Source organism: Castor canadensis, chromosome 14 (genome assembly GCF_047511655.1).
Source record: "Castor canadensis chromosome 14, mCasCan1.hap1v2, whole genome shotgun sequence".
Classification (NCBI taxonomy): domain Eukaryota; kingdom Metazoa; phylum Chordata; class Mammalia; order Rodentia; family Castoridae; genus Castor; species Castor canadensis.
The window spans coordinates 26,621,229-26,632,539 of NC_133399.1; the positions used below are offsets into that span (position 1 = coordinate 26,621,229).

The following is an 11,311-nucleotide window of genomic DNA, read 5'->3' on the forward strand; positions in this document are numbered from 1 at the left end:
TCCTGATTGCCTCTTGAGCAGCTAGGATTACAGGTGTGAGCTACTGGCACCCAGCTAGCTTTGAGTTTTCTAAAGCCCTTTGAAGGCCCCTTCTCCATTAATGACACACGGGTGTCAGGTGCAGGGGTGGCTAACGAACGACAGAAGGGCTTTGGCCTGCAAGTGCAGAAGACCAGGACCCCATCCCCCAGAGCACTGATCCCCCCCACCCACCTTGCCAGTCAGACGTCCCCCTCTTCTTCCGCAGGTGGGTAATGCTGTGCCACCTCCCCTGGCCAAAGCCATCGGCTTGGAGATCAAACTGTGTGTGTTGGCCAAAGCGCAAGAGAGTGCCTCAGGTACGTGAGGCGGGGGCGGAGGTGCCCTGGGCTCTGGGGCTTGAGTGAGTCACTAGCCCCACCCGGGGAGGCTGCCATGCAGGTGCGCAGCCAGGTGAGGCTCCTGTTGGCTGAGCCTGGTAGGCCGGGCCTGCCTCAGGTAAGCAGCTGCTTATGGGAGCTCTCAGGACGGCTCAGAGCTCGGTACAGCTGCTATCAGTGGGCACTATCAGAGCACGCGGTGAAACGTCCCCAAAACCACGTACTTGTTCTGTCAGCCTGTGGCTCAGGGTGACACTGACTTTTCCTTTCCCTTCAGCAAACGTAGAGGCAGACACCACCACCAGGGACTAGTTCTGCCTTCCCACCACGTCTCCCTGGTTTCTGGCACCGGAACATCCACATGCACTGATGCTGTTGTCTTTTTAACATGTTGAAATCTGTCGTTCAAATGTGTTGTACAGTGTTTGTGGCCTTGGTTGTCATGAGGTGTGCTTATCAACTGACTTTGTGATCACTGTGCAGTACCTTGTGCATTCTCGATTTTAAAGGTTTTTTATTATGCATTATATCAGATCTACCACTGCGTGAGTGGAAATCAAGACTTTATGTAGTTTTTATATGTTGTAATATTTCTTCAAATAAATCTCTGCTATAAACCACCCTGGGCACTGACTCTGACTTAAATGGGGCCTCTGGCCCCACCTTAGCTAAGCTGGACAGGGAAGGGCGCCTCGGTGCTGAGCGACTGCTGGGTGTTTGAGGGCAGGTAGGGCCTGACTTCTGTGGCTCAGTCCTGGCCAAGGAGAAGCAAGCTCCAGAAGAAGTGCCCTCCAGGAAAGCTTTTTAAGGGGACAGTCTTGACTGGTCTTCACGGCCTTATGCCCATTTTTGGTCTGGAACAGACTTGCTTGGTGACACAGCAGCCATCTTGTGACTATGAAGACATGGAGTGGCTGGCACAGGAGTCACCACTGAGCTGCCCTCCAAGCCCTGGCCTGTCCACCCCCAACCAGAACCCCATTTGCCTAGGCTTGCTGCACTTCCAGTCCAACTCGATCTTACCGAATTGGAAGATGAGCAAACACTTGCTTTAGTTTGTCTTTGGGCAATGACTTGCTGTAGAATGCCAACAAAACAGAATCGGACACGTCGGTCACCATGGCTCATGATGCAGAGACCACTAGCGTGTAACTCCTGCCCTGCCATCCCTGTGGGCTTTCCCGAGGGCCCACTAGGTGGCACTTAGCCACATCTCCACAGATGCTTGTCATATGACCAAAGGACCAAGAATGGTGGAGTGCAAAATGCTTCAAGAAGGCAGTCCACCCCGGTGGCACACACCTGTAATTCCAGCACCCGAGGTGGAGGCAGACCCCGTCTCAAAAACAGTTGGGTGGCTAATACTGAGTACACTCACTGTGCAACCATCACCAATACTGCTTTCCAGAACTTTCATCATTCCAAACAGAAAATGTCCCCCTTAAGCACTCATTCCTCGTCCCCCATTCCTGGAACCGCCATTCTGCTTTCTGTATAAACGACTGCCTAGCTATGTGAGGTACACCTGTGAGTGGGATCCTGCAGGGCCTGTCGGGGTCCGGCTTTGCATGGATCTTGCCTGGGTCCCCTCCACACTGCAGTGTGGACCAGGACTCCATTCCCCCTTAAGCTGAATCCATTCCTCTTGGACTGTTTTGTTCTGTACCCATCAAGGATGGACACTGACTTGCTTCCACTTGTATTGGAATTGTGCTGCTGTGAACATGGGTGTGTTAACATCTGTCCGACACCCTGGCTCTGTACCAAAGCAGTGGGATGGTTGTATCGTATGGTCATCCTTGGTGGTGGTGGTACCGGGGTTTGAACTCGGGGCCTCATGCCTGCTGGACAGGAACTCCAACACTTGAGCCACTCTACCAGCCCAATTTTCTGTTTTTCGAGATAGAGCCTTATAAACTGTTTGCCTGGGCTGGTCTCAAACCTTGATCCTTCTAATCTCTTGCCTCCTGACTAGGATTAGAGGCATGAGCCACCAGAGTCTAGCTGCAGCTGGGTTTTTAATGAAACAGATCCCTGTCAAACTCCCCAGATATAATCACAGTCAGGACATTGCTGTATCTTCTTACCCAGTTTTCAAATTACCACGTGTTCATGTTATCAACTCAGTATTTCCTGTGTCTAAAAATACTATATAAAGCCAGGCATGGTGGTGCACACTTATAATCCCAGCACTTAGCTGTACATTGGTGGCTCACTCCTGTAATAGCTACTCAGGAGGCAGAGATCAGAGGATTGTGGTTCAAAGCCAGCCAGGGCAAATAGTTTGCAAGACACCATCTTGAAAAACCCTCCACAAAACCTGGGCTGGTAGAGTGGATCAAGGGGAAGGCCCTGAGTTCAAGCCCCAGTACCAGGGGAAAAAAAAAAATCCAAACACTTGGGAGGCTGACATAGCTGGATAATGAGTTCCAGGCCAGCCTGAGCTACATAGTGAGATCTGCTCTCAAAAAAAAAAAAAAAAAAAAAAGTAAGTGATATCTACTAAACTTGGTCACCTGCTGTTCAACCGTGGTTTTTTTTGTTTGTTTTAGCAGTACTAGGGCTTGAACTTGGGGCCTCCACACTTGCTAAGTAGGCGCTCTACTACTTGAGCCATGCTCCCAGCCCCTTGTTTGGAGTTTTTAAAGAAACACAACCTAGAAAAACTATAGTAAATCCCAGCACAACTAAATTAATGGTCAGCCTCTGTATCTACAGTGTTTAATGAGGAACTCTCTTGCTTTAGACTGAATCTTGTGTCCCTCAAAGGCCCATGTGGTAAAGGGCTGTTTTGCAGGAAGTCACTACTGGGAGATGGTGGTGATTGCAGGAGGGAGGCCCAGGGGCTCGAGGGACTACTTCCTTTCATTTCACTTCCTGGTGTTAAAGGTGTTGGGTTTTTTGTTTTGGTTTGTTTTTGGTGGTACTGGCCTTTGAACTCAGGGCCTCACGCTTGCTAGGCAGGCACTCTACATCTTGAGCCACTCCACCAGCCAAGTCTCCTGCTGTGACATGCTGCTGGTCACAGGCCCAAAGCATTGGGACCATCTGATCATAGACTGAAGCCTCATAAACCTTGAGCCAAAATGAAACTTTTCTCTCTTTAATGTGGTTGTCTCAGGAATTTGTTACAGTAAGAGGAAGCTGACTAACACACTTGTCTAACACAGCATCATTTCACAAGTGGCCATCGTCACACATGTGTAAGGTACCTACCATCCATGCTCCCTGGTGGCCACCGGTGACCCCCAGAACTTACAGAAACAGTGTTAGCCAGATCCAGGTTAAGTGTCCCTAATTTAAAGGAATTACATTTCATACATACTATACACACATTCATATCCCCTGTTAATGTATAAAATCTATATTCACATGTATATTATGTTTAAAGAAAATAATACATTTTTTGTTTTGTGGTGCTGAGGATTCGACCTAGGTCCGTGCACTTTGTAGACAAGCAGTCTTACCACTTGACTCCCACCCCGTCCCCCGCAGTCCTTTTGTTTTTTTGGCCTTGTGGGGGTTTGAACTCGGCCTCAGGCTGACTAGGCAGGTACTCTACCACTTGGGTCACACCCCCAATTCTTTTTGCTTTGGATCTTTTTCTTTTCTTTTCTTTTTTTTTCTTCACTTACTTTCTTTGGTTATTTTTGAGATAGTCTTGCTTTATGTTTTCGCTAGCCTAGACCGCAGTCCTCCTGTCATTCCTACTGGTGCTGGGATGACAGGCATGTAACCACTGTTCCATTGGTTGACATGGGTTCTTGTGCGCTTTTTCCCTGGGCTGGCCTCAAACTGCAATCCTCTTGATCTCTGTCTCCAAATTAGCTCAGATTACAGGTGTGAGCCACGGAGCCCAGGGGTTTAGGAGTTTTACTGGGGTAAAGAAGCAGGGTGGTTTAGGTCTTCGCAAGGGTGATCTGTCATGAAGTCAGTGGTCTGTGTATCCACGATCAGTCCTCCTGGCTCTTCCTGGAAGACATATTCAGAAAATGTCAGTGTTAGTGTGACCTGAAGTTGGAGTTCTCAGCTGCCTTTTTTTTTTTTTTCGCTTTTCCTGTGACAGAGTCTCACTATTTAGCCCATCCTGGCCTAGAATTTCCAATCCTCCTGCCTCAGCCTCCCAAGTGCTGGGATTATAGCCAGGAACCACTGTACCTGGTGCTGAATTCTCAGCCTTCTGATGTGATAAGGTCACCCATGTACTCTTGTACAGACAAGGTCAGGTGATAAAAGTTGGTTTCCACCATGTCCAGGAAAAGTAACCTAGGCAAACATTATCATAACCCCATGACAGCTGCGTTATCTCCTGCAAAACTAGTGGGAAAATGATAACAATCGCTCAGCTAGCCACCTCCAGAATTAGTAATTCTTAAAGTCGCCTAAAAGCAAGTGAAGCTAGAAAGTTTACTTAGGTTTTTCCTCAGTTCTGATGTTTAAATTTAAATGCAGGAACTGGGGACATGGCTCAAATGGTAGAGTGCCTGCCTAGCAAGCAAGGGACCCTGAGTTTCGATCCTGGTACCACCAAAAATAAAAAATTTAGCAGAAAAGTCCAAAATAAGGGGCTGACAGTGTATCTCAGTGGTAGCACACCTGCCTGGCATGCACAAGATCCTGGGTTCTCACCAGGTGCCTGTGGCTCACGCCTGTAATCCTAGCTACTTAAGAAGCAGAGATCAGGAGAATAGAGGTTAAAAGCCAGCCCAGGCAAATAGTTTGCAAGACCCTATCTCAAAAAAATTCATCACAAAAATAGGACTGGGGTTTGAACTCAAGGTGTAGGCCCTGAGTTCAAACCCCAGTACCACAAAAAAAAAAAAGATCTGGATTCCATTCCCAGCACACACACAAAGACCCCGTATAAGCTTCCCTTGATGCTGTCCTTTCAAAGCATCTATCATGAGCAGTTTCTGATATCTCTTTCTAGAAAATGATTTTCGCATGTCTGCTATGTACTATTAAAGAACTGTGCAAAATTAGGGTTGGAGGTGTCGCTCAGTGACAGAGTTTGTCCTTTGATGTGTGAAGCTGGATGGTATGCCTGTCATCCTTGCTACAAGAATCATGGTGCAGGCCAGCCTGGACATAAAAGTGAGACCCTATCTCAAAAAAAAAAAAACAAAAACAAAAACAAAAAACAACCAGAGCAAAAAGGGCTGGAGGTGTGGCTCAAGTGGTAGAGCTCCTGAAAGCATGAAGCCCTGAGTTCAAACCCCAGTCCCATCCAAAAAACAAACAAAATACCTCGCTGATGTAACACCCCACAGCATACAAGGATAAAGAGCCTATAAATGCTCTATAGTCTGATAAAGAAAAGGGAAAAAAAAAGGATCCTCCTTGCTTTGGTCACTGCTCCAAAATAACAGTAACAGGAATATAATTACTTAGCTTTTGTAGGGTCTGAACACGGCCTCCACTTCAGTCATACTCCCAGACTCTTTTTGCTTTAGGTATTTTTCAGGTAGGGTATCATGTTTTTGCCCAGGGCTGGCCTCAGAATATCATCCTCCTACCTATGGCCTTTGCCTAGCTTATTGACTGAGATGTGGTCTTGTGAACATTTTTCCTGGTCTGGTCTTCTCTCAATCTTCACCTCCAAAGTAGCTGGGATACCAGCATGAGCCACCAGGCCTGTCCTGGTCCTGAACCCATTTTCACATCCCGAGCTCATATCACTTTGATTGAGAATGCATGTTCTTAGATGGAGTACTGACAACCAGCAAGTAGGTGAAGAAACTTAAATCACAGGGCTGGGGGCTGGGGTGTAGTTCAGTGGTAGAGGCCCTGGGTTCCATCCCCAGCCCAACACACACACACACACCCCACAAGATTATATCAGAAAGCCAAGAATGGGGCTGGTGGAGCAGCTAAAGTGGTAGAGTGCCTGCCTAGCAAGTGGGTGGTCCTGAACTCAATCCCCACTACTGAAAAAAAAAAAGCCAAAAATGCTACAGGTTGGCTGAGTGGCTCAAGCGGTAAGGGTGCCCACCTAGCAAGCAGGAAGCCCTGAGTTCAAACCCTAGTGCCACCAAAAAAAAAAAAAAAAAAGAAAAACCCACAAAAATGCTACAAAGAAAAGGGAACCAGTTGATATCTTGTCATTCAGATAAGGAGATAAGGACAGTCCATGACAGGTGTCGGTGACTCATACCTGTAACCCTAGGTTATTCAGGAAGCAGAGTTCAGGAGAATCATGGTTCAAGGCCAGCCTGGGCAAACACTTGGCTTACCCAGTCAGGACAATATAGTGAGACCCCAGCTCTCAAAAAAAAAAAAAAAAAAAAGAAAGGAAGAAAGAAAGAGAAAAGAAAAAGAAAAAAAGAACGTTATTATCACTGTTATTATTACTACTACTATTATTGGGGGGAGGTGAGACAGAATCTCACTTTGTAGCCCAGGGCTGGCCTCAAATGGTGATCCTCCTGATCTCAGCCTCCCAAGTAGCTAGGATTACAGGGGTGAGCCACCGCTCCTGGCCCTACTAAACTTTTAAAAAGACAAATACACAATAAACCAGGCCTTTTGGTACTCGCCTGTAATCTGGGAGGCAAGCAGGAGCATTGCAAATTCAAGGCTAGCCTGGAATACACAGAGAGACTCTGTCTCAGAAGACCAAACAAGGGACTGGCAGAATGGCTCAAGTGGTAGAGCGCTGGCCAGCACGCGTGAGGCTCTGAGTTCAAAACCCCAGTACCGCCAAAATAAACAATGTTTAATGAAATAAGCTCAGAGATGCTCCTTGGCTCTTTACCAGCTGGCTGGGTACCAGCGCCCAGCCGCGCAGCTACAGTCATTTCCTCCTCCGTCCTCAGGGGGCGCTGTAGACGCCGCTGCCAGGCTGCTCTAGGCGGCGGCGGCGGCCTCACCGGAAGTCTCGTTCTCCGTCCGCTTCCGCTCTCTGGCCCGGGCTGGGGTTGCGTGGAGTAGACTTTACAATGCCGACCGGCGACTTTGAGTGAGTCCGGGGTCGCGGACGGGGGGCTCCGGAGAGGCAATGTGGGCATTCTGGGGCGTATTACGGGGCCGGGGTGCGCCGAGGCCGCGGATACCGGGCCTCGCTGCCCCATCCCTACCCCGCCACAAACTTGTCTCCGCAGTTCGAAGCCCAGCTGGGCCGACCAGGTGGAAGAGGAGGGAGAAGATGGTGAGTGCGTCTACGCGGTCGCCCCGGATCGCCTGGTCACTGCGCCTGCTGAGAGCCCCCTCCCTGCCCCAGGCCATCCTCCTGGGGCCAACCTGTTGCCCACTCCCTTGTCATCCTTCCAGGTCCCTGTCCCAGGCGGAAGTGGGAACAGCCTGGTTCCTGCATTTGTACTGGCGCCCGGATGGCTCTGTGGCTTGTCCCCCAGCTTCATGCGTGGGGTCTTCCCACTCCTGTCACTGCTCGAGGCCACCACGCCAGTCCTCTGCCCTTGACCCACCTTCCCTCAGCTTCTAGTGGGGGGTGTCACCCCCAGGGTCTTTGCCTCTCGGTTTTGGAGCTCCTTCCCGCCCCCAGCTGACCCTGTCTCCCCATGCTCCCTCTGGCAGACAAATGTGTCACCAGCGAGCTCCTCAAGGGTATCCCTCTGGCCACCGGGGACACCAGCCCAGAACCTGAGCTGCTTCCAGGAGGTAAGTGACCCACTCGTGACTGCCACTCCATCCCCGGGCTACCCCTGTCCCCAGCCTTGCTACCACCGGCTCCCCATTACCCAGGGCTCAGATACCCTCATCTTTTCCCAGCCCCACTGCCGGCTCCCAAGGAGGTCATCAACGGAAACGTAAAGACAGTGACCGAGTACAAGGTAGATGAGGATGGCAAGAAGTTCAAGGTGAGTCTGGGCTGAGGACAGAGGGCAAGTGCCCTGTGCTTGGGGGCACTTATATCTGCAGTGAGGGGCAGTGTGGGTTGGTGAGGACAATCCTGTAGTTCCAGGAACCTTGAGGTGCAAGAAGCCGACCTTCTCTCCTCCCTTCCACAGATCGTCAGAACCTTCAGGATCGAGACCCGGAAGGCATCAAAGGCTGTTGCAAGGAGGAAGGTGAGACCTTCCTTCCTGTTTTGGGGGTTTGCCTAAGGTTAACCCAGAGGAATTGGGAATTCCTGATGCTGGCAGGGTATCTAACGTTTTTGGGGAGTGGGGTGGGAATTGAGGTAGGGTCTTCCTATGTAGCCCAGGGTGCCCTGGAACTTGTGGTGCTTCTGCCTCCGCCTCCCAAGTGCTGGGATTGCAGGTGTGCACCACCATGCCGGGATTCAGGCAGCATTAGGTTCTTACTGCTCTTAGCCTGTCTACCTGGAGGAACAGAGCCAAGCCCTCCCTTGAGGCATTTAAAACCACAGCTCCTGTTTACCCAGGGCTTCTGGAAGAAGCAACAGCTGTGAAGCCGCATAGCACACTTTGCTGTGCACTTTCTTTGTGCCAAGACCCGTGCCAGGCACGCTGCAGGATGTTGCTTCTCACTCCATCTCCGTCACAGTCCAGGCAGGCAGGAAGCATTTGTGGTCCCTGTTTTATAGGAACGAATGAGGCGCAGGTCGTTTAAACAGAGCAAGTTCCCTTATGCCTGGCTGAACCATGCACGTCCCTGAGTGTCACTTCTGGTGGGAGGTGGCCCACCAGCCTGCCGTAGAAGTTGGTTGTGCATGTGTCCCTGCCCCACTCTCAGTCTCGTTTGTGGAGCTCTTGTCTGGCTGAGAGCTGCCCCTGTCTCCCGGATCCGATGTGAAGCTAGGGCCTAGCACGACACTTAGAATAAGGGAGTCGTCATTGTTACGATTAGGGGAGTGGAGTATGGGATTTGAGGCCCAGACATGCTGGAGGTGGCATTTGCAGGCCTGGGGTGCCCCCTCACGGGACCCTATCTGCCTCTGCCCTGATTTTTCTCATCTCCCCTCCCTCTCTGAGCCCAGAACTGGAAGAAGTTTGGGAACTCAGAGTTTGACCCACCAGGGCCCAATGTGGCTACCACCACTGTCAGTGATGACGTCTCCATGACATTCATCACCAGCAAAGAGGTAGGTGGGGCGACAGAGCAGGGTTGGTGCCAGGGTGGCTGTGGCAGAGGTGTGGCAGCCTCCTTGAGCTGCTCTGCCATTCCTGCCAGGACCTGAACTGCCAGGAGGAGGAGGACCCGATGAACAAGCTCAAGGGTCAGAAGATTGTGTCCTGCCGCATCTGCAAGGGCGACCACTGGACCACCCGCTGCCCCTACAAGGACACCCTGGGGCCCATGCAGAAGGAGCTGGCCGAGCAGCTGGGCCTGTCCACTGGCGAGAAGGAGAAGTTGCCGGGAGGTGCGGCCCAGGGGCTCTGTGGAGGGGCCCTGGTTGTTACAGCACCGGCCCTGTGGCTGTCATCATCCACACTGTCACCGCCTGTGTTTGGCTGTGCCTGCGCCTTGTGCATCCTTAGTGCGCAGCTGCTCTGAGTGCAGTTGGGGGTAGTTGTGCCAGGTTATGTGTGACTCGCTGGCTGCTCTTCTGCTGGTGACTGACCATTCTGGCTGAGTGTGTAATGTCTTGTCTGGCCTGTGATGCCAGCACCCCCACTTTGTGTGTGTGCATGTGATTCCCTTGCAACTGGTCCTAGTCCTTGGACACAGTCTGGTGGTGGTGGGCTTGGGCAGCTCCCTCCTGTGGCTGGCTTCTGAATTGTCCTTGTCCCCTGCCTTGCATGGGGATTGTGTGTTGTGTGCTTGGGGTGCTTAGCCCTGTGTGACAAGGTGTGGGTGCCTGGAGGGTGTCATCTCCCTGCTTGTGACCTTGGTGCCATCATGGCCACTGAGGTTTAGAGAGGCCTGGAGTGCCCCATCATATGCCTGTGGTTTGGCAGGTGGTGGTCATGCTGGACAGGGCCAGGCCTTTGGTGTCATAGAGTAAGTAGGGTGGCTGCTCAGTGGGCACCACTGCAGGGGCTCAGGACTGAGTGACCGTCCTTTGGTGTGCAGAGCTGGAGCCTGTGCAGGCCGCCCAGAGCAAGACGGGGAAGTACGTGCCGCCAAGCCTGCGGGACGGGGCCAGCCGCCGCGGGGAGTCCATGCAGCCCAACCGCAGAGGTGAGAACGCCTCCTGGCACCCTGTAATTATCCCTGGGCCACTGTGTGGGGGTTGGGCAGGGCCTTCTCCTCACTGCTGACCTCCCATTTGCACAGCTGACGACAACGCCACCATCCGTGTCACCAACCTGTCCGAGGACACCCGTGAAACAGACCTGCAGGAGCTCTTCCGGCCCTTCGGCTCCATCTCCCGCATCTACCTGGCTAAGGACAAGACCACTGGCCAGTCCAAGGTGGGCAGGTGGCCTCAGGACAAGTGGCAGGCAGGTGGGGTCATCCGTGCTCGCTCTTGCTCTTGTCCCCTGACTTGTCTGCACCGTCCCCCAGGGCTTTGCCTTCATCAGCTTCCACCGTCGTGAGGATGCCGCGCGCGCCATCGCTGGGGTGTCTGGCTTTGGATACGACCACCTCATCCTCAACGTCGAGTGGGCCAAGTAAGACCCTCCCCTCCCTGTTCTCCCCCTGCCCGCCACCATGGCCAGTTGGGCCCCTGGACATTTAACAGCCACCAAGCCTGCTGGGAGGTGACAGTTCTTTATTGTCTTTTTATAAAAACCCTGAGAGGGACAGATGGGCACCAGTGTCAGCTAGCTGCTTTTCTTGGGACCCACTGCCTGTCAGTCCACAGCAGCAGAGCCTGGCTTATAACTGCTGGTGTGGCTGCACATGTGCCCTTTGTCACCATGCTGCCTGTCTCCCCACGTCTTGGATGTCCTGCTTGTGGGGGTTTTTTGCTGAACCTCAGGGTCTGAAGCCTTCCTTATCCCTCCTTCATCCCTCCCTCTCCCTCTCCAGGCCATCAACCAACTAAACCAACTGCCGCTCAGAGCCTTGTTGACAAAAGTGACTTCAAAGAGCAGTGGTGCCAAGGGCATAAAAAGGCACAAAGCATTCTCGTGTGTCCTGTT

The 11,311-nt window shown here is 51.8% G+C and overlaps 2 protein-coding genes across 4 annotated transcripts in view; both read left to right on the plus strand.

Moving 5' to 3' along the window:
* Dnmt1 (DNA methyltransferase 1) overlaps positions 1-979 on the plus strand; it is a 43,470-nt gene extending 42,491 nt beyond the window's left edge. For all 3 annotated transcript variants that reach the window (XM_074054096.1, XM_074054097.1, XM_074054098.1), the window contains exons 39-40: positions 248-338; positions 637-979. In XM_074054096.1, coding sequence (XP_073910197.1) covers positions 248-338; positions 637-671 — 126 coding nt within the window. In that variant the 3' untranslated portion in view covers positions 672-979. The remainder of the gene's footprint in view (positions 1-247; positions 339-636) is intronic.
* A 6,231-nt stretch (positions 980-7,210) lies between these two features.
* On the plus strand, positions 7,211-11,296 carry Eif3g (eukaryotic translation initiation factor 3 subunit G). The gene is made up of 11 exons (XM_020165837.2): positions 7,211-7,317; positions 7,460-7,506; positions 7,893-7,976; positions 8,088-8,176; positions 8,327-8,386; positions 9,259-9,363; positions 9,453-9,642; positions 10,296-10,403; positions 10,500-10,636; positions 10,731-10,837; positions 11,199-11,296. Exons 1-11 carry the CDS (start codon positions 7,298-7,300, stop codon positions 11,212-11,214), a joined length of 963 nt encoding a protein of 320 aa, XP_020021426.1. The 5' UTR covers positions 7,211-7,297; the 3' UTR covers positions 11,215-11,296.
* The last annotated feature ends 15 nt before the right edge of the window (positions 11,297-11,311 follow it).